The 24,413-nt window shown below is 38.4% G+C and overlaps 1 protein-coding gene across 1 annotated transcript in view; it reads right to left on the bottom strand.

Annotated features, from left to right (window-relative positions):
* Nucleotides 1-10,543: 10,543 nt before the first annotated feature.
* The window catches only part of TMEM132C (transmembrane protein 132C), a 444,928-nt gene continuing 431,058 nt past the window's right edge, over nucleotides 10,544-24,413 (bottom strand). The window contains exon 9 of the mRNA XM_075274803.1: nucleotides 10,544-12,792. Coding sequence (XP_075130904.1) covers nucleotides 11,614-12,792 — 1,179 coding nt within the window. The 3' untranslated portion in view covers nucleotides 10,544-11,613. The remainder of the gene's footprint in view (nucleotides 12,793-24,413) is intronic.

Raw genomic sequence — 24,413 nt, 5'->3', positions numbered from 1 at the left:
CCTGTGACACTAAGTCCCTCAGTGGCAGTAGTTTGGCCAGGGGGGTGCCATTAACGTGTCCCAGACCTTGGAGAGTGTGCCCCTGGTGGGTGTGGACCAGATGGCAGTTGTTAGCCTGTTGGAGGAATTAGTATGGCAACATGGACTAGTTTTGCATGAGTGGCTAGTACACGGAAAATATTTGGCCTTGCTGCCTCTGGACATGCCTCTGCCTCTAGCCACCTTTTTTGCTGCTGTGCTTGCATCCACATCTACACTACTTTCACCCCTAGACATCACCTCAGTCCATGCCTCTGCCTGTAGCCACCTTTTTCCTGCTTAGCTTGCCTCCACATCTACACTGCTTTCCCCGCTATACATCACCCCTGTCCATTTAGGGTCGGTGGCCTCGTCGTCCACCAACTCCTCTTCCAATTGCTCACTCTCCTCTTACTGCAAACCGCACATGACAACAGCATGCCCTGATGGCAACTGTGTCTCATCATCATCACTGAGGACGTAAAATGCTGGTTGCTGGTCCACAACCACAAAATCGCCAGGTGATGGCGATGCTCCAGTGTTTGGGCATCAGTACACACAAAGTCATCTGGTAGCTTCTGGGATTCAGGAAGTGGTTCAACAGAGGGAGAGACAGTAAAAGGACACGAAAAGAGATCCTGGGAGGGGGCAAGGGTGGGATGACTTTGTTGGTAAGATTGAGCATGTTGGGAGGAAGGAGGGTCAGACTCTTGGGTATGAACACGACTGCAGGTAGTGGCTGACTGGCTGGTGGAAAAGCAGCTGGAAGCATTATCCGCCAGCCATTGTAACACCTGTTCTTGGTGCTCGGGCCTGGTCTGCATTGTACCCTGCATCCTTAACGCAGCTGTCATATCAGGAATTGTGATGAGCGCATGCTAATGTTTCTTGTCCAGTGGAAAGGATGGGATAGGATTTCACATAAGTCTGCCACCCATGGAAACTTATGGTGCAGAAACTGAGAGAGATGACTTTGATGAACCCTTGGGTTTTGGAGATGAAACTCCATCAAAGGTCTCTGTTGCTCACACACCCTGCTCAACATATGGTATCTAGGGTTTCAGCGTGTGGTGACCTCGCACAACAGCCAGTGTTTCAGGCAGATGTAGGCGTTGCTGGAATGTATTGAGGCTAGCACCGGGTACTGTAGACTTGCCAAAGTGGGAGCACAAGCACCGCACTTTAACCAGTAGCTTGTGTAAATTGGGGTAAGTTGTTAGAAACTGTTGCACCAATAATTTGAAAACGTGGGCCATGTGTGGACTGTGGTTGAGTCTGGCAAGCTCCAGATCTGCTACTAGGTTTCGGCCATTATCACATACGCCAACCTGCCTGGGCCCAAGTGCAGCGGGGCAAAAAACTCTGCTGGTGTAAGGCTCAACTCACCCAATGGGCAAAAAACTCTTCTGGTGCCAGGCTGAACTAAGTTAAAGGGCCTAAAACTCTGCAGGTAAAAGGCTGAAGTCACCTGAAGGGCCTCAATCTCTGCTGGTAGCTCAGCTTAAGGGCCTCTAACTTAATTTGGAAGGGCTCACGTTAAGGGCCAGAAAAGTGAATTTTTGAAGGTCTCACTACATCACACACATAAACAATGACAGTTCAGGGTGGGGGCTTTGGGATTTCCCATTGCCTATTCTATCTGTGGTTTTCATGGGCAATGTGATTTAAAGGGGTGCTTGTTAATGTTTCTTTAGATTTAAATTTGGGTTTCTGTCCATCCAATTGGAGAGGAAAAAAGGTTTCCAGGTATTTTTCCACTTTCATAGTGGTTTTTTGAGTGTGGAAAGTGTGTAGTTGATAGGCTGTGATGGTGAGGTAAAACTGTGACTTGGGCTTGTTAGATGCCCCAGGCGTGCTTCCCCTGCTGTCCCAGTTGCATTGCAGAGGTGTTGGCATCATTTCCTGGGGTGTCATAGTGGACTTGGTGACCCTCCTGAGTTGAATGGTGGGTTCCCCTGAAGCGAAGGATTTTTCCCCATAGACTATAATGGGGTTCGATATTCGTTCGAATAATCGAATATTGAGCGGCTATTCGAAACGAATAACGAATATTTTACTGTTTGCTCATCTCTACTAATCACCATATTCCTGAGGTTTGGTGGCTGTCTATAGCACAGGAGAGGGGGGTCTGGAAATATGGATTTTAGACGGTCGTCTTTTTGCAGTAGTGGATGTAATTCCTCTCAGCATCTCCAGGTGTGGGTTATATGTGACGACCAGGGGCACCCGATTGTTTTCCTGTTTGGTATTGTATTTTAATAACTCCAATCTTGGTATTCTCGTGGCCCTGGTGATTCAGTTTTCAATTGTTCTTGGATGGTAACAAACATTTTCCTTAGTGTATTTGAGTTATTCTTCAATAAATTAAAAAGATAATTAAAAAAATAGTAGCAGAATTGTGATAATAAAAATCACAGACTCATCTCTTAAATCCCTGTCAGTTCCTCACCAATAATCCGGTAGTCCCCTTTTCGAATTGCTCACATCATAGACGGAATGACATGCCTTACCAGAATGTAAATGCTTCAGAGGGCAAGTGCCATATGTATTAAAATTATCATATGATGTCAGTGATTGCCTTGTGTAGGACATATGTTGGTATGGGCGTCATTCCTTCTAAGACATAAACAAAGACCAATAGGGAGACCACTTGCGGCTCAGGACTGGAGTAAGTAAGAGGTAAGTACTGTGTATTTTGTACAGTATATTTGCTACTATCTTTTAGAGCCCCCTTTTGCTGTTTTACAATATCCATATAACACAACTATCTCATCTTACCAGAAGTCTGAAATCTTGAACTGAACCCTGAAATACTGTAGTAGCTCTCTTGCATAGCTACTGTAAGATAAGTAGGAACATAACATGGAATTTAGGAAATTGACTGTTTCAATTAGCGTTTCTGTCTCTTTACATCCCTGAGGAGGCCGAGTATTCACAGTTCACTGCTCTTTGACATTTCTGATCCTTCCGCTTATGTTAGGAAAAAGTTGCTGTCTGTCAAACGGATTTATATTCACATCTTTGTGCTTTACTAATATCATTTAATAAAACTCTTTAAGGCCGGGACCCCATGGACTGGAAACGCCGTGATTTGCCCGCAGGAGAGGCGCTGCGGGAAAAATTGCGTCGTTGTACAGTGCAGGCAAAGTGGATGGGATTCATGCGAATCCCAACCCCACTTTGCGGAAAAGATCGGAGCGCGGACACGCTGGGATTTGCAAAGCCATTGCGGCTTTGCAAATCGCAGCATGTCAATTATATCTACGGAAACGCCGGCGGCTTTCTCGTAGATATAATGTTAAAAGAAAGTCTGCAGAGGAAAACTCTGTGAACTTTCTCTTAAAAGCGCTGCGGAAAGAACCGCAAGGTTTAGAGAGCAAAACAAATTTACCTGCTGCAGAGGAGAGATCAGACTCAGTATTATCTGTGTGTTTACATAGAGAGATAACTTACTCCTCTTTACCAGCAAACTACAATTATCTGAACTGATTGTCCTGCCAGCAAATAACAGTGAGAACTGGCCTTTAGAAAGTTCTATAATATATATTGCTGAGAAGGTAATGTTCTTAGTTCTTACTGGTGGCTATTAGAGATGAGCGAGTAGTACTCGATCGAGTAGGTATTCGATTGAATACTACGGTATTTGAAATATTTGTACTCGATCAAATACTACTAGCTGTTTGAAGTTAAGATTCGATGCAGAACCAACGTTGATTGGCAGAATGCTATACATTGCCAATCAACGCTGGTTCTTCTCTTACCTTGAGAAGTTTTCTCCCTGCGCAGCATCCCCGCGTCCTCTTCCGGCTCTGCATTCACTCTGCTTAGGCATCGGGCCTGGGTAGAGCCAACTGCGCATGTCCGCGTGGGCGCGGGCATGTGCAGCCGGCTCTGCCTAGGCCCGATGCCTAACAGAGTGAATTCAAGGCCGTAAGAGGATGCGGGGACGTTGCACAGGGAGAAGAATCCAGCCCGACCCACACTCATGGACTTGGTAAGTAGAATTTGATCGAATGTTACGTACTTCCTGAAACGAGCATTTCCCCCCATAGACTATAATGGGGTTCGAAACCCGTTCGAACAGTTGAACAGTGTGCGGCTGTTCGAATCGGATTTCGAACCTTGAACATTTTAGTGTTCGCTCATCTCTAGTGGCTATGTTTGTTATCCACTCTCTTCTAGGCCTCAGTGTGTGATGTGACTTTCCAACTGATACCACAACTTAGGTATGAGCAGGACGAGAGGCTCTATGTGAGTATTATAAGATTGAATAGAGAAACTGGCATCCTGTCTGTATATAAAATGCTGTGTCAGAGAGTTGGTTACATGATGCAGCTGAGGACTAGAAGAGAGTAGATATCTCACAAGTACAGCCACTGATATAACTATTACCTCCACTACAATATAACCACCACATACTGAAGACATGTCTGTCTTATTACCAATTACTATATTTCTCAGCCAGAGAACATTGTGTAAACACCTGTAGGTTGTAGTACTGAATGTATGACGCAAATGGCCAACTCCTTAAGGTTAATCAACTGAAGGAAATCACAGTGCTACACTTAAAACATATGAAAAAAGTAAGGAGTAAGATTTGAGCCCTGAAAAATTATTTATGGCAGTCCAACTCTTCTCCTTGGCCTTGTTAGTACTGAGCATAGGTAGCACACAAGTTCATGAATTTGATTAATAATAAAACATTGGGGGAGGGGTTATCAAGACTGGCACTTAGTACACCGGTCTTGATATTCCCACCATTAGAGAATTTGGTTGGTGAGGTTGTTTCCATTGTTTTTCCCTTAAATTATGTGAAATCATTGGAAATAAGACCTAACAGGTGGAATTATCCTCCCATCTGTCTGCAGTACACCAGAACATATGATATGGTCTGAAATGCTGACAAAATAGATCTTCCACACATTATATGTATAGAATTCTAGTATCTTACACGACTGCTTAACCTTGGACTGCTTACAGTGTGTTCTATTTCTGCAACATATAAAAGGCCATTTTGTAATGGGATGAGTGACTACTTATATGTCGCATATTGCTATTGAAAGTCTTTTCTTTCAAGGACCCCTTGATGTATACCCATTTGCATTGCGACAAATTATAAGCATTGTTTACATAGAGCCACATTGTGCACTGTAGCATTGTGTTGGCATAACACCTCACTTAAGTGTAAGGACTTAACTATAATTGTCTATCTCTATGTAATCCATAACCAGAGTATGCTGTAAATACCTGAGGAGGAGTATATCAAGCATAGTGGACTGAGAACCTCATGTAATACAAGCAAAGAAAATTAGATGTATTATAGTACTATAAGTGCCTGTCATTCTCTTCTTTCTTGTGTGTTAAAAGTGCACTCTGTCTTTCTACGTAAGGTATATTATTGAGAAGCAGCTACATATTGCGTATACATACCGTTTATGATTCCGAATCCACAGCATTGAAATACAAGTCCAATACTTTTCAGGATACTTTTTGAAAAAAAAAACTCAGCGGCAAACAACGGACAGAGACGGCCATGAATAATAGATGTTTTTCATGGCTGTTTTGCACCTCTTTCGTATGACTCTATCCTAAGGCCTTATTCACACATTTTGGAATACATTAAATTCTATGTGTCTATTTCCATGGCCATTTTTTTGACTGATCGTTTTAATAGGCTATCAAAAAAACTAACATGCTCAATCTTTGTCCCTCAAAACGGACATAAATAGAGCCACGTGGATAGATTCATTGATCCTTTTCAAAAATGGCTGTCGCATGGTTGTTATTCACTGCCATGTAAATAACAGCGAACTTTCACGGATGTTGGTCTATGAAAAAAGGCATGGCTGTGTGAATAAGGCCTAAGGACTATCAAAAACTTGTACAGCATGATACAAGCTTGCACATTACATGCCCAATGGGTGGTTATTTTATCATGTATTTCAGTAAATAAATGACTTTAACAATATTATTTTTGCAGTCTATATATAGACTGTAGAATCACACCATAAAGAGGAAACAGATATAAACACTTATAGGTGTAGACGTCTGTTTCCTGTCACATTATCTCCCATGGAGACAGCCCCTGTCCATAAATCCTAATAATGCACATGGATTACATAAAGGTAAATCCCACCTCTGAGTCAGAATAGAGAAGTGCTATGTGAGAGCGGCTCCTGCTTTAGTTAACTCAAAATGGCTATGTCATACTACATTCTCCTTTTCCTCCTGCATGCTGACTGGCTCCAGCTTCTCTCATTAAAATCAGCTGTTTATCTAAATTTTGACAATAAATTGCTCAGTAAACCAAACCTAACCACAGGAAACTTGAATTATCATTTTATAACACAACACAATAGATTTCCGTGTTGTCTTGTTTATCACTTCCATATTTGTAAGTCAATAAACATCTACCAGATTTCTATATAATATTGGTATCAACGTCGAACAGGAATACTTTGGCCCCATTAGATGAAATTATTATACTAAAGGCCTAAAACTCATCTATATAGAACTAGAGATGAGCGAGTAGTATTCGATCGAGTAGGTATTCGATCGAATACTATGGTATTCGAAATATTCGTACTCGATCGAGTACCACTCGCTATTGGAATGGAAAAGTTCGATGCAGAACCAGCATTGATTGGCCGAATGCTATACAGTCGGCCAATCAACGCTGGTTCTTCTCCTACCTTTAGAAGTCTTCTCCGTGCAGCTTCCCCGCGGCATCTTCCGGCTCTGAATTCACTCTGCCAGGCATTGGGCCTGGGCAGAGCCGACTGCACATGTCCACTTGTAGTGCGGGCAAGTATAATTTGGTAAGTATAATTTGATCAAATGTTGCCTACCCCTGAAACGAGCATTTTCCCCCCATAGACTATAATGGGGTTCGATATTCGATTCGAGTAGTCGAATATTGAAGGGCTACTCAAAACGAATATTGAACCTCGAACATTTTACTGTTCGCTCATCTCTATATAGAACATGTACATATATACTTCTAACTCCATGCTAAGCTGTTATCACTAACACTTTCTAATGGGTTAGTCCCTGGGGTAATGGCTTTAAACTAGCATCAAAGCACTAGCACTGCTTACTGCTTGACCTTTGACTTGAAATATACGAGTTTTACTTTTTTAACTGAATTATTGAAATAAATTAACTTTTCAAAGATATTCTAATTTATTCTGATGCGCCTATACTTTGTAGATGCAGATGTAGCAGAAGATAACATAAGCCATTGAAAACTCAATGGCAAAGTAAAGTACTATTCGAAACGGCAGTTTCGAATAGCACGCACCCATAGCAATGAATGGAGCTGGCCGACACGTGGACGGGGAACGGCGTCCTGCCGATTAACCCCCTACGTGCCGGGCAGCTCCATTCATTGCTATGGGTACCGGCTATTCGAAACTGCCGTTTCAAATAGTACTTGCTCATCTCTCGTTAAGATGTTATGTTACACCTTGGTACATCTCTATATTATTGTTGTCACTAAATAGAGGACTGGGAATAACCATTTATAATATTTATTTTTAATAATTATTTAACAGTGCTCCTGAGCGACCTATAAAGATAAAAAACATTACTCGCATCTTCCTGGGACCCCTTTTTCATCAGTAGCAGGTTCAGTCTTCAGTTTACAGGTCCCCAGGCTGTTTGTACCAGGTGAACTTTGCAGACAATCACAGGCCTCCATTGCCTCTTCACAAATACAAATGCCATTTGAGAAGAGGTCACCGTTGAGGCTTGTGATTGGCTGAAGCAGTCTCCTAGCATAAACATTGGACAGGGGATCTTATACAGAAGACTACAGCTGCAATTGCTGTAAATTGTTGCCTGAGCAGAGGCGGGTAAAGGTATAATGTTTATGAGCTCCTCCGAGGCACTACCAAATAATAGAAAAAAAGAGTTGGAGTACCACTTTAAACTTTTTGCTGCAAAAATTTAAATAAAGCAAAAGTAAGATAAAGTGTTCCTCTAGTGGAACATGTGCATCAGTTTGTAATCCATGTTGTTAACATCACTCATTTGTTGGCTACAAATTCCAATAATTTAGTATGTAGTACAGGAAGAGGAAATATGAAATACTTTAGCCCTTTACTTCCTCCCTGCAGATGTTAGCCACAGGAACAGATAGATTTAGGGAATTTTATAGCTAAATTGACCTAAATAATCCGTACTGGGGTTTAGTGTCTGCAGATAAAACATGTTAGACAATAAGGTCATCATAGACATGGACTAAAGCACTATTTAGGAGTGTATAAGGATAGCACGATGGGTGGAAGTAAAAATGTACTGTGACCAAGTGTGCTTATAGAAGCAGTGACCACGGTTCAGGAAAAGCTTCCCTATATTAGATAAATGAATGGCTGTGTACTTTACCGGAGCATTGTCATTTTTTTCTTTTTATTGGTATTGTGTAGGTAGAAGAGCTTAATATAAGACAACAGATATACTCACATTTCATGTCTATAATAGCAGCTTGCAACCAAATATGATACAGATCTAGACTGCTGAAACTTGAGCCACGTGGTAGATTGGATGTGCTCGAGATTATGTCCAACAATTAGTTGCTGTTATAGTGATGCGGTACTTGTAAACTACACTACTTGCATATTGCAGTAGTTTTACAGTAATAAACTGATTTTGTGTTTTAAGTTCTTTTTCTTTTACATATACATGATGCAGAAAACTGGCATCCTTTGACTGCAAACCTTCTAATATTAAATTTATTTTAGGAATATCGTTCATGCACACCTTCATCAGGGTAACACATATTGATATTGATCATAAAATACTGACGACTTGAGATGAATATACAGAAGTTGTAAGATAGGAGAAAACAAGGCAACTTTAATGACATGAAGTATTTAATCACAATTTGTATAGTTATATTTGTGTATATATATATATAAATAAATATTACATTCTTCCAGTCTACAATACATTTTATACATGTCATGTTATCATTCCCATCTATGTTAGCTGTCACGGATTCTGATTTCATATCTACTTTTCCATTGTATGTAGTAAAACACTAGGATGTCCCCAATGTTATCCAGACAATGATGTGTTGATCTCACGGACTGGAGGGAAATGCTTCCCTTGTTGGTTTCCAACTACAGATTAACTGCATGCTATGATACTCTCTATACAATGGGATGTGTAGCTTCACATAACCTTAAAAGTTCTCCAAATACAAATTACAGAAATTGTGAATGACAAAAGACTTTACTTTTTCAGAAGGGATGACATTCTGTGTTATGTTTTGTAAAAAGGCCATCGTTTGTGCTGTAGTATAGCTTACATTACCATTCTGGTAACCAGTACAGAACAAATACATCCCACTGGACATTGAAATCACTGGAGAGATTGTTCACTTTGTATGTGCTGCAACTGATAATATGTATATGTTAGCACCAGCAGATAGGAACCTTTACCATCATCACTATAAGTCATATATATATCTGTATATACTAAGATAGCTCAATATCTTGTATATCAAGAGTAGAACCTGCATTTGTTGGTTTGTAGATATACACTAGTGAGGGATTTTGTGTTTGGGCATGAAATTGTATTAAACAGGTATTGAATAATTGTATTTCTACAGAACTAAAGTTTCATGGTTCATGATCACTGCTGTCAATGTTGAGGTTACACTCAGAAGATATGAATGACCAAGCCAGCAAGACTTATGGAAATCAACCAGTCGATAGCTGACCGTATGCTTCAGAGTAATGTTGGTCGGACCTACCAATTTAAGCATAATATGTATGGAGGGAGATCCCTTAATTCTCTCATAGGCAGATCGACAGATATATAAATCAGGGGATATAAGAGTCTATCACTGGTCTAATTCCCTTTACCTTGAGAACACCTGCATTCTTGCCTTAGCCCAGCATGCATGTGTATGTAGAGTTTGAGAAAGATAGCTTCCTGCTGAACAGGGATTCAACCAATAGCTGTGAAATGTGTCAGGCTCAGGCCTCATGCACAAGTCCATATGGTGGAACTGTGTAGTGCAAGACATAAAGGGATTTTTCAACACATAAAAATGAAAATCACAAGTGCTACATATTTACTCACCACTCCCTGATCCTCCACTGCTCTGATGGTGCCAGAGTCCCCATTGTTCTCTGTTTCCTGTTGTCTCCTGACACATAGCACATGCTTTGATATGTTTGCTTCACTGGCTGAAGCAGTTCCCCGATTCTGACTGTGACTGGCTGATAGAGACTCTCTGAGCATTTCCCCACATTGTGGAAATGCAGCTTTTTTTGTTGCAGATTTTGCTGCGGTTTTTTGAGCCAAAGAAAGGAGTGGATTAAGCAGAAGGTAGAAGTATATGAACTTTCTATATATTTCCCATTCCTTTTGTAGCCGCTCTTTGCTTTGGCTCGAAAAGCCGCAGCAAAATCTGCAACAAAAAAAGCTGCATTTCCGCAATGTGGGGGCTCCGCCTTCCTGTGTGTTGAACACCCAGAAGTATAGCACAGCAGGCAGTGCCTGGAGTGGAGGGGGGAGGGGGGGGTAGGAAGATTGAGTAAATTTCGTTTATATTATTGCCCCCCATATGTAGCTCCTCTGGTTTTAATTTTTATGTGCTGGAAAAGTCTTTATTACTGCGCCATTAAATAAGTCTGTGCAAGCTGCAATGCCATGTGCATGAGCCCTTAACTACCATCATAAAAAAACTAATTTGTGCGTCTGTATACCCACTTCCAAATGAGTCAATATCAAGATATACACAACAAAGTCAAGCAATCATCAAATACACAGAAGCATTTCCAGCAGTGTCTGAGACAAAAGACACACAAGCTCGATAATATAGGAGGAAATAATCTAAAAAACATGTTTTCTTTAAAAATCAAATCTGTTATTAACAGAACACATCAGAGGAACTAAGACTGGAGTTGATGCTTAACTTGTCACATGAACATTACAGTTTGTACAAATTTTTATCAGAATTTCACAATGTAACACGTAACAAAGTAGAATGAATGACAGGATTTTCTTTATATTTGGGCTAAATCCACTTCAGTTAGTGGCCATAAGTGAATTTAATGGGAAGACTACAATGGAAGTCTAAATGTGCAATGTAAGTAATCAATAATCACTACATAATGTAAATTTTAGAGAATTTTTGCAACACAAAATTGTGTCTTCCCCATTCCCTAAATATTGTACATATTTACAGAAAATGGAACAATAGATTTTTTTTCCTGGATTTCTGAAAATATGATTCTGCTCCCAATCCTATAGTTACAATTTCTTAGAAATATAAAATTACTTTTTTTTTTTTTTTTTTTGCAAAGTTTTTTTTACAAACCATTTTTGGTATGTCCACTTTATTTGTCATTTTCATTTTTTCTTTCAAGAGTCCCTCGGTGTATATATATAACATTCCTTTGCTGAGTTGTTTAGGTCTTAAAATTCACACAAGTGGTCCTAAAGTGGAGTTTCTTAGAAAACAATGCTTATTTTGGCATCCATTTTGTAATATCGAGTTTTTTTCCCCCTAACTTTTTCATCATAACACAACCTATAAAACCAAAGGCATCAAAATATGTAGCATTTCTTCCCCTTCCCCAGTTATATTTTATCTTTGAGCTTCTGCATATAGTTTCTGAGATCCTTAGATTCTCCCAAGTCCATATCTTGGCATACCCACTTTATATCATCCTCATTGGCTGTCAACAATGAGTTGACCGTGGGGCAACTGTCATCCGCTGGTATAGTAGTGAATGTCGTGAATTTTACCCGCTTTCTTTTTGAAGTTGGGGAATTTAGCGGATCAGTTTTCTTGTTTTTCATTGCTTTTTCTGTTTCTTCTATTGGCCGATGAGTTTGGCTCTGCAGGTTCTTCTGGGAGTTGCCATTAAAGAGATGATGACTCTCTTCTAAGGTAATTCCTCTGTCTATGATAGTGGTATGTTCATCTTGCTGTGGTGATACATCTGGTGTGCTCTCCAACAACTCTGTTTCATTACCAAGCCATACCCAGTCATGGGAGTGAGCCATATTAGCTTGGCCTTCTATAGGCAGCTGTTTGTGCCGGTATTTGAGGGCAAATGTTGCACAGTTAATTAGGAAGACTAATATGGCAAGGCAAAAAACACCAAGTAAAGCATACATTCCTATCTCAAGATCACTCAGTCCTCTAGGTGCATTTATAAGGTCATTGTCTTCCAGCTCTCCATTACTTTTTGGTAAGTCCACTTGGCCAGGAAAATTGGTAAAATCTATTGGGATATTTTGTAAAGGACTATCTTCAGAAAGTTTATTGCCATCCATCCTGCCATTTATTACAGATCTAGCTGTGGTGCTCCCTTTTCTTATGGCACTTTTATCACGTTCTACAAGAGAGCCATCATATCTTCCGTCATTACCGTAACGATCAGGGTCTGGTACTTTCTGCCTACGGTCACTTGTGTGGTTTTCTATTTCTTCCCCATCATATTCAGCTCCACCTGGAGAAATTGCGTCATTTTGCCCAAATTTTACTTTTATGTAGCCATTCCCTACAGCAAGAATGCTTTTTCTCTTTGATTTTTGACAAGCCTCCGAGATCATAAAGTCTATTTTTACTAAAGGTCCTTGGCCTTCACCTTCTGCTATTACAATTGGCCACTTAAATGGACTGCTCTGGTAAGTGGAAACAATAGACTCATCCAATGATGTTGCAGAAATTGTGAACTCTTTGGGATCATATATGTCAAGAGGTGTTACTAATCCGTCACTGAACTGTATCCATACACTGACCACTGCTTCCTACAAAGAAGAAAATAGCACACGTTAAATAGGAATCTCACATTTTTATGTAAGTTATTTATGTAATCTATAATTAGTTATTTAGGTAATCAATGTTACCCTATGTACTTCAGTGGTCAAGCAGCATAATAATTAATATACATGACACATGACAACATTACATTACAATAACAAAACAAGTAGCATTGGTGCTAATGTCATTATGAAAGAGCCCTTCAGCTGATAAATTCTAACACTATATGGACAAATGTACCAGGACACATTTCTTCACTGAATTCAGGTGTTCCCTCTAGTTCATTGCCATAGGCATCTAGTTGGCAATCTGATGGACATTTCTGGGTTTGTTGAATGCCATGAGATTGTTACATACCTGACTGCATTGTGCCAATTGTATTGAGTAAGGAATTATTGATTTTCAGATGCTGACTGAGGCCTCTACAATCCCAATGAAGGGAAATTTCAAATCTTAAAGGACTCTTCCCATCTAAGTCCCCACGTTGTAGAAATGTAGCAGAAATAAATGCTGTGTTTTACAGTATCGGCAAAGTCAATGAGATTCTGGCTAATCTCATTCACACATTTTGGGAAAAAAACAAAGCTGCGTTTTCAAAAACACCTGTGTTTTTGAAAAATGTAGTATGCCAATTTTACCTATGGAAATGCTCAAAAATGCAGCTAATTGCTATGAAAAATCTAGCAGAAAAATACTTGATGTGTTTCTGCTGTTTTTTTTTCTGCATCTTTTTTTAGCTGTGTTCCACAACGTTGGGCCTTAGCCTAAGGGTTTCACTTGCCCTCCTGTCTTCTCTCCCCTCTAGTTCCTGGTTCAGAATAGTACATGTTCTGAGACTGAACACTGTTATATCTGAATCAACATATAGAGATAAGAAAGGCACCGATCAAGACACTTTCGAGCCCTTTCCAGAGCTCAGAAGCTAAGTGTGCATTGCAGCACTGACAGACTCCTCCAATAGTTGTCAATCACAGTGATGACAAGAGAACTGAGGTATGAGGCATCAAACTTACACCAGCCCTATCACTGCAGTTAAATAGTAAGAAATTTTGAACAATTATGTTTTTTCAACTTTGTGTGAATAGTTTAAAGAAGACCCTTTTCTCTTCCAACATGACTGTGCGCAGTGTCCAAACCAAGCTCCATAAAGACCTGGTAGGGTAAGTTTGGTGTGGAAGAACTTGATTTAAGATGAACTAGAACAAAGATTGTGAGCGATACCCTCTTATCTAACATCAGTATCCGACCTCACAAATGCTCTTCTGGATGAAGAAGCAATAATTCCCTAAGATACACACAAAATATTGTAGAAAGTCTTCCCAATAGTTGAAGCTATTTTAGATGCAAAGTAGAACCAACTCCTTATTAATTTCTATGAATTTGGAATTGGCTGTTATAAAAGTTCCTGTAGGCATCATAGGTAGGTCCCTTCCGTCATGTCAAAAATATACTGGGGTTAATTAAAAAATGTAAAAAAATGAAAAGACCCAGGAAAAGGGGGTGTTGTGAATAAGCACTTATACAACCAAATAAATGTATTTTTACTTTAAAAACAAAAAACAAAATTACAAAGCGCTGGAGTCCTGGGTTCGAATCCTGCCAGGAAAAATATCTGCAAGGCGTTTAAATGTTCTCCCCGTGTTTGTGTGCATTTACTCCCATACTACAATGACATACTGATGGGGAAAAATATACATTGTGAGCCCTATATGGGGCACACAATCTACATTTAAATAAAAACAAACAAACAAAAAAAAAAACAACATTGTACATCATAGAACTTTTGGGTGATAATGTGCATAGAACTACCTTAATGTTAGAATCTTATATAAACTAATATCAAGTTTCATATACCTATAAGCTCATAATAAAGAGAAAATAAGTCTTTAAACTTTAATAAGGCAGGACATTAGAGCACAGTGACTTCTTTTTTGTTTCACATATTTTATGGTGTTCAATGTTGTTCTTGGGATACAGAATGTGAGAAGGGCATACTTAAGTCCAGGTAAAATTAAAAGCAATAAAATATTTTCTTGTAAACATTCTCCACTTTATGAAAACAGGCTCAAGGTGTCTGCAATTTGTAAGTTATTAGGTTAGTAGATAAGGTTGTTTGCAAACATATATATATATATATATATATATATATATATATATATATATATATATTAGGTACACTTTATTAGGTACACCTGTCCAACTGCTCGTTAACACTTAATTTCCAATCAGCCAATCACATGGCGGCAACTCAGTGCATTTAGGCATGTAGACATGGTCAAGACAATCTCCTGCAGTTCAAACCGAGCATCAGTATGGGGAAGAAAGGTGATTTGAGTGCCTTTGAACGTGGCATGGTTGTTGGTACCAGAAGGGCTGGTCTGCGTATTTCAGAAACTGCTGATCTACTGGGATTTTCACGCACAACCATCTCTAGAGTTTACAGAGAATGGTCCGAAAAAGAAAAAACATCCAGTGAGCGGCAGTTCTGTGGGCAGAAATGCGTTGTTGATGCCAGAGGTCAGAGGAGAATGGCCAGACTGGTTCGAGCTGATAGAAAGGCAACAGTGACTCAAATAACCACCCGTTACAACCAAGGTAGCCAGAAGAGCATCTCTGAACGCACAGTACGTCGAACTTTGAGGCAGATGGGCTACAGCAGCAGAAGACCACACCGGGTGCCACTCCTTTCAGCTAAGAACAGGAAACTGAGGCTACAATTTGCACAAGCTCATCGAAATTGGACAATTGAAGATTGGAAAAACGTTGCCTGGTCTGATGAGTCTCGATTTCTGCTGCGATATTCGGATGGTAGGGTCAGAATTTGGCGTCAACAACATGAAAGCATGGATCCATCCTGCCTTGTATCAACGGTTCAGGCTGGTGGTGGTGGTGTCATGGTGTGGGGAATATTTTATTGGCACTCTTTGGGCCCCTTGGTACCAATTGAGCATCGTTGCAACGCCAAAGCCTACCTGAGTATTGTTGCTGACCATGTCCATCCCTTTATGACCACAATGTACCCAACATCTGATGGCTACTTTCAGCAGGATAATGCGCCATGTCATAAAGCTGGAATCATCTCAGACTGGTTTCTTGAACATGACAATGAGTTCACTGTACTCCAATGGCCTCCACAGTCACCAGATCTCAATCCAATAGAGCATCTTTGGGATGTGGTGGAACGGGAGATTCGCATCATGGATGTGCAGCCGACAAATCTGCGGCAACTGTGTGATGCCATCATGTCAATATGGACCAAAATCTCTGAGGAATGCTTCCAGCACCTTGTTGAATCTATGCCACGAAGAATTGAGGCAGTTCTGAAAGCAAAAGGGGGTCCAACCCGTTACTAGCATGGTGTACCTAATAAAGTGGCCGGTGAGTGTATATCATCTTAAACCCCAAAGTAACCAATAATAGGGTTTTCTCTAGGGCAAAAAAATAGTTATATGATATGCAAATTAATTAATCTAAGTCCCTTTTCCCAATGAAATGTACTGGTAGGTTCATGTGGTGCGAGAAGAGAGGGTTCATCTAGTTCCATCTCTGTATCCTCTTTCCATCGTTGTAGCCCCATTAATATATTAGATGGCCAAACCAAGCTAACGTCTGCTTGGCTGCTTAATTTTTATACCTATCATCTGCACAAACCAATTGGAGGATCATTTAAAGGAGATGTCTGCTATGGGCAATGCCTACCTGGTAGAAAATAAGTTGATCATAAAGTGTTCTATTTGGACCCCCAGCAGTCAGCTGTACTCTGTGAGGAAGACTGGCAGAAAGTTGTCAATTTTGTCTTTAGTGCTGCCACAGGGCAAGATAAACATTATAATGCCTATTTATATGAAAGGGTTATCTTTGTAATGCAGGATAAGACCAGTTTTCCAGATTGAGAATCCTGAATAGAAGAATACCTAACTACTCTCTAGTAAAGTATATGAAAACGTTACATTTATCAATCAGAAAATCCCTTTCACTTCTAATGTTAGCACATTTTGTAAACCAGACCATTAAACCATACAGTCCTATGAAAAAGTTTGGGCACCCCTATTAATCTTAATCATTTTTAGTTCTAAATATTTTGGTGTTTGCAGCAGCCATTTCAGTTTGATATATCTAATAACTGATGGGCACAGTAATATTTCAGGATTGAAATGAGGTTTATTGTACTAACAGAAAATGTGCAATATGCATTAAACCAAAATTTGACCTGTGCAAAAGTATGGGCACCTCAACAGAAAAGTGACATTAATATTTAGTAGATCCTCCTTTTGCAAAGATAACAGCCTCTAGTCGCTTCCTGTAGCTTTTAATCAGTTCCTGGATCCTGGATGAAGGTATTTTGGACCATTCCTCTTTACAAAACAATTCAAGTTCAGTTAAGTTTGATGGTTGCCGAGCATGGACAGCCCGCTCTCAAATGATCTAAAAACAAAGATTGTTCAACATAGTTGTTCAGGGGAAGGATACAAAAAGTTGTCTCAGCGATTTAACCTGTCAATTTCCACTGTGAGGAACATAGTAAGGAAATGGAAGTCCACAGGGACAGTTCTTGTTAAGCCCAGAAGTGGCAGTCCAAGAAAAATATCAGAAAGGCAGAGAAGAAGAATGGTGAGAACAGTCAATGGCAATCCACAGACCACCTCCAAAGAGCTTCAGCATCATCTTGCTGCATATGGTGTCACTGTGCATCGGTCAACAATACAGCGCACTTTGCAAAATAGAAGCTGTATGGGAGAGTGATGAGAAAGAAGCCGTTTCTGCAAGCACGCCACAAACAGAGTCGCCTGAGGTATGCAAAAGCACATTTGGACAAGCCAGCTTCATTTTGGAAGAAGGTCCTGTGGAATGATGAAACAAAGATTGAGTTGTTTGGTCATACAAAAAGGCGTTATGCATGGTGTCCAAAAAAACAGCATTCCAAAAAAAACACTTGATATCCACTGTAAAATTTGGTGGAGGTTCCATCATGCTTTGGGGCTGTGTGGCCAATGCCGGCACCGGGAATCTTGTTAAAGTTGAGGGTCGCATGGATTCCAGTCAGTATCATCAGATTCTTGAGAATAATGTTCAAGAATCAGTAACGAAGTTGAAGTTACGCCGGGGATGGATATTTCAGCAAGACAATGATCCAAAACACTGCTCCAAATCGATTCAGGCATTCATGCAGAGGAACAATTACAATGTTCTGGAATGGCCATCCCAGTCCCCAGACCTGAATATCATTGAACATCTGTGGGATGATTTGAAGCGGGCTGTCCATGCTCGGCGACCATCAAACTTAACAGAACTTGAATTGTTTTGTAAAGAGGAATGGTCCAAAATACCTTCATCCAGGATCCAGGAACTGATTAAAAGCTACAGGAAGGGACTAGAGGCTGTTATCTTTGCAAAAGGAGGATCTACTAAATAGTAATGTCACTTTTCTGTTGAGTTGCCCATACTTTTGCACCGGTCAAATTTTGGTTTAATGCATATTGCACATTTTCTATTAGTACAATAAACCTCATTTCAATCCTGAAATATTACTGTGTCCATCAGTTATTAGATATTAGAAACTGAAATGGCTGTTGCAAACACCATAATATTTAGAACTAAAAATGATTAAGATTAATAGGGGTGCCCAAACTTTTTCATAGGACTGTATCTATCTATCTTATCTATCTATATGTGAATGAGAGAGAGAGATAAACATACGTACTGATTTGACCTATCACAAAATGTCCATCTCCTCTTTCACGTAATTCTCTTGCAGACACTAAATTATAGCCAATAAAGCCATTGATCTGTATGGCATAAAAAAAACACCCAACACACCACATCAATCAGTTTTCTATCTTTATTCAGTATATTGCTGGCTTCATGGTTTTTATGAGACTGTGCGTACATTTATCTCAAGATTTATCTCCATTAGTCACTATGCACTATTGACATTTAAGCATGGCCATGCTTGGATTATTGATGCATTATCTAGCCAGTTAGTGTATTAGGAGTCAATATCAGTTCTGGTATAGTATGTAAATAAACCAAACTGCTTGTCAATATTATTAACCCTTTCATACAGTGGTCTTGTTGCATTTACATTTAATAAATTATACAATATATTATCAACAAAATTGATAAAGTCTAGTAGAAGCTCTAATATTAAAAAGATTGTGTGTAATAATATAATTTGCACTGAACTTTGCTGACAGAATTTCAGTTGATTGAAGCCCCTCTGCTCTTAAGTGATTAATGTAGTGTACTACCAAGCTAAAGCCATCACACATAGCAGGGGACAGGGGTTGGGAAGCCATTAGTATAAATAAATATTTACTTATTATTCTATATTGAAAATTGGGTAAATAAATATTTACTTAGTATGTCATATTGGAAATTGGGTATAAAAATATATACACAGTATTCCATATTGGAAATTGGGTAAATACATATTTACATAGTATTCCATACTGAAAATTGGGTAAATAAATATGTACTTAGTATTCCATATTGGAAATTGGGTAAATAAATATTTACTTAGTATGTCATATTGGAAATTGGGTACAAAAATATATACACAGTATTCCATACTGAAAATTGGGTAAATAAATGTGTACTTTGTATTCCATATTGGAAATTAGGTAAATAAATACTTAGTATAACATATTGGAAATTGGTTAAATAAATATTTACTTAGTATTCCATATTGGAAATTGGGTAAATAAATATTTACTTAGTATTCCATATTGGAAATTGGTTAAATAAATATTTACTTAGTATGTCATATTGGAAATTGGGTAAATAAATATTTACTTAGTATTCCATATTGGAAATTGGGTAAATAAATATGTACTTAGTATTCCATTTTGGAAATTGGGTTAATATATACTTAGTATAACATATTGGAAATTGGTTAAATAAATATTTACTTAGTATTCCATATTGGAAATTGGGTAAATAAATATGTACTTAGTATTCCATTTTGGAAATTGGGTTAATAAATATATACTTATTATAACATATTGGAAATTGGGTAAATAAAGATTTATCAATTTAAGATAGGTGGAATCGATTTCTAATTGTTATTTTATATATATTTGTTTATTGGCGTTTTACAAGCTTTTTATCTTTTTAAGTAAAGGGATATTTCTATATTTTTAGTTTTTTGAGTATACATGGTATACATTTACTTTTTTTTCATGGTATGCTATTTTTTGTCTGCCGGTTAGTGTAGCTTTCCATGACCGTTGCTAAATAATAGCAAATGACATGATTCTCAAAGTATAAAGTCCTTACTTACAAGAAAACAATCGGTATCATCCATTGACTGCACAAGTAGTAAGACGGTGCTTAATAACGGAAACTGCCTGAAGTAAAAGCCACCAATGTTATTTCCAATTAAGTAAAATAAGATGTAACTCTTTAGTAATTAACAAACACGATCATCTGTCAGTCCTTCGCCTATAAGTGATCAGGATAAGAGCAGGATTTTTTCCCCTTTCAGATAAGCTGTCTTCAATCCATCTTGATCCGTTGATAGTAATTGGAGAACCTTGTCAGGAACCGGACTAAATTTATTGACGTGGTTTGCAGCATTTGCAGAAGCAGCTTTCTGAAGGACACAGCACTAAATCACTACCTACCTTGTTTCCGCACTTCTAACAATTTCAATTTTTAATTCAGAAATTAATAGAATTCACAAATATTTTCAGAATGTTTTAAAACATCTATATGCAGGTTTCTATATAATAGAGACAGCTCGATGGCGTATATATCGGAATGTATTTTTGCAGACGCAATATTATTTATCCTGACATTGAATTTATTATTCTAATTTATGGCTTTCATTTTTTGTGCACCGTGATAAATTACCGTGTTATGGGTCATGCAAAGGTCCATAAAACAGTTTTGTGCAATCTTCCGAGTTTTACAGAATTGTAATATGGTGTCCAGACAAATGTATATCTCCAATTTCAAACAGTGGCCCACAGAGGTTTTTCTGCCAGATTACTATACATTAAAGTCTGAAATAATATTGTGGGATTTTCATCACTGTCCACTTACCATGCTTCTATCTGAATGGCAGTATATGGAGGTCATGGAGTTTAATACTAAGGAACTGTACAGCCATTAAGTGCTACTGTACAACTGGGGTGCAGGCCCTGCAAACTGGTGGGTTGTACAAAGAGTCAAACCCTATGAATCTGATATTGATGGCCAATTCTAACAATAGGCCATTAAGATGATTATATTGGAATACCCCTTAATGACTATACTTTAGGTATTTAGGTTTACCTGCACCCCTATGTAAACCAAAGGTAACATGTTCTGATATCTGATATTGTGTCAAAGGACAAACCCAGCTAAGTTATGGGTGATAGGCTAACATTTATTATATTTCTAAGATCGATTACTGTATCCTGCATTTTTCACTCTGATAGTTACCCGTTTTCAAAGTGTTCCATCTTACGGCAGAGACACTGTAAACTTTAAAGGGATCATCTGACATGATAAAAAAAAAAATTCTATTTCTAGAATTGTCAACACTTATGATCATATCTTTTGTCTGGTTTCTCAGCCCATTTAATGTGCAGTAGACAGAGCCCATTGACAAGAATGATGCCATGGCTTGACAATAAGCAAACTCTTTTTTTTAGTCTCAGTCAACTCCTTTAACCCCTTAACACACAATGATGTACATGAACAATTACATGAGTTGTATCTATGCAATTAGGACTAGTAGAGTGTTATTTGCAGTGCCCTCCTGTGATAATGTATATGGTTGGGGAGAAGACTTTGATCCCAACTGATTAACCTGTAACACGGCCATCAATCTTGATCACAATGCTGACAAAGGAATGCAGCACAATTTGTCTCCTCCTTGTCAGTGTTTCATGAGTGCAAGGGCTTATGGTTTTATAATAACAACCCTAGGCATTATTAACATATAAGCAATGTAATGACATAAAGACATATTACATTATTATAGTTAAAAAAGAAAAAGAAATAGTTAATACTTTAAAAAACAGATAATCTCACAAATAAATATTAAAGATGATTTTTTAAATAGTTCATGTACTGTAAACCAAAAAGATTCAAAAATAAACAAGGACATAGTTTGCCTGATGGAATATGACATTCCCTTGGTAATAACTGTGCTTACATTGCTGTGTTATTGGCATTTTTCTACGTTGCCTATTTGTTGAAGATCTCAAATCTTCACTTTGAAGTCATATTGTACAGACCATACTGCTTTGTACAAAGATACAGTAACTGATGGCACTTGACACTCTATTCACTATGTGGGTGTTTCTCCTACAGTGTATGAACTACTATAGAATGAGCATAATTGGTGTGCTAGATATTGCAGAAGTACGTACATCTTACCAATCTGGGTTAATGACACCTTTCTTTACAAAGCCATTTCCCCAGATAGAAGGTAATCATGTCACCTTTGCAAACTTCCTCCTTGCTTATATTACCATAATTTTAGCATACAGAAAACTATTCTGCATATGTATAGTTGTCTGCAAATGTCAACGAATTTCAAAGTTTGTATTCAGATTTGTATCATAGACTTGTATAAAGGTTATTATCACAGCCGTGTTTTACCATGAACAGTTCAAGACACTAGCTTTAAAGGGTTTAGCCACTTTCAGACCAATATAGAGAGACAAATGTTATTGTCTGTACAATAAAACGTTGTACAAGTTTTCAATATAATTGCTGTATCCTAATAATTTTCTAGATCTCTGCTTGCTATCATTCATTCTGTTTACTGAGTTTACGGTCATGTGATTTGCAGTCCATGGTCATGTGATGTACACACAGCTTGTTATAGTGACAGCACAGTATTCAAATATTTGTCTGGTAAGGAGCTGTGCACCTGTGTTTACATCACATGACCCTGGAGTGAAAGTCACATGACCATGGTCAGGCTTTTATCCCCTAGAAGTAACAGAATGAATGACAGCAGGCAGAGATCTAGAAAACTGTGAGCAATTGATACAGAAAGTATATTGTTGTTCACTGGAATAATCAATAAAGAAGACTTTAAAAAGAATCTCAACTCAACAGAAATGGGATGCGCAAAGATAACAAAATCTTCCTAGCAAAATTTCATATATATAATCATAATGATTATAAATATTTGGCAGGGGTCTACTGCAGTAAATGGTTAATAGTAATATCCCTGATGGGAGGCAGTGAAAAGGTTAATGATACATACCTGAGATTTAGTGGTTTCTCACCACTTTATGCTCCAGCATTGCCATCACTGTAATTTCCTGACTATACTTATCTTTATGATCAGTGCAGGGAAAAGACAGAAAAAACTGTGCAGCTGTAACCATGGGTCTTAGTGGCTCATTTACAACTGCAACTGTGGTGATCCCTGTAAAGCTTAGTTCAAATTTGTGCCAGAGTCTCCTTTGGAGAAGCTGTCGGAATGTCCGACTGGAATCGACGGATCAAAAAGTGAAGAGATCAGTGGGGTCCAACACCCGGGGCCCCTGCTGATCATCTCTATGAAGGTACTGTGATGCTTTTGTGAGGATTACATTACACAGTATTTGTTACATCAGCACCATGCAATGTTATTACAGTCTGTAATGGCATGTGATGTGAATAGTGAAGGCGCCCTAACACAATATAATATGGTCAACAGTGGCCCTCACACAGTAATAAGCTCCACAGTGGCTCCCACACAGTGTAATATGTTCCACATTGGCCCCACACATTATTATATTCTCCACAGTGGCCCCTACACCGTATATTATTCTCCACAGTGGAACCCACACAGTATGAAATGCTCCCCAGAGTGGCCCCCTCACAGTTTAATAATGCTCCCAAGAACCCCCCTAGAGCTGGTGTTATTATTATACTCTTATTATACTATACTTATTATACCGCAGAGTATAATAAGTAGAGGAGAAAAAATGTTTAACACAGCTTACCGAGAATGTCTATAAATAAGATCCAACTCCAATGTAAACGATGTGGAGGAAAAGAAAATCCCTGACTTCAAAGGATAAATAACATATATACCAAAAAAGGATAAAATTCCAGCATCCAAAAAATATATAAAAAGTAAGTTTCAATCCATACGTGTTAAAAAAAAAAACCCCAAACAATATCACAGATCATTACCCAACTGCTAGTGTGAACCTAGCTTAACTATGACACAATTTGTTGGCACAATCACACTTTTTATCACATTATCAAGTGATTTATAAGGACAGTGCAATGGAGACTCAATATCTGAACCCATTGTATACTCTGCAATTGGTAACTAGCCATTCCTGGCTATTTGATCCTTCAGATGCTGTGTTTTAAAGTGACTGTGGCATCTAGAAGGTTATACAGAGAGAAGGTATAATACAATGATGCTGTTCAATACTCCATAATACTGTGTATTATAGAAACAATCAAGCTTTCATATGTTCAGTGGCCTTAATGGTTAAGTAAATTCATTTTCTTAAGTAAAGTAAACAAAGTTTCTAAAAATTAGAAAGCAAATATGAAATGTTTTTGAGTGAAAAAATAAACATGACATCATTAATAAAAAAAAAAAAAAAACATAATTGGGAATGGTCCAAAGCTCTTTCTGCAAAAAAAAACAAAAAAAACA

Source organism: Leptodactylus fuscus, chromosome 1 (genome assembly GCF_031893055.1).
Source record: "Leptodactylus fuscus isolate aLepFus1 chromosome 1, aLepFus1.hap2, whole genome shotgun sequence".
Classification (NCBI taxonomy): domain Eukaryota; kingdom Metazoa; phylum Chordata; class Amphibia; order Anura; family Leptodactylidae; genus Leptodactylus; species Leptodactylus fuscus.
The sequence above is the reverse complement of the archived record's forward strand: the minus strand, read 5'-3'. Positions and strand labels throughout refer to the sequence as shown.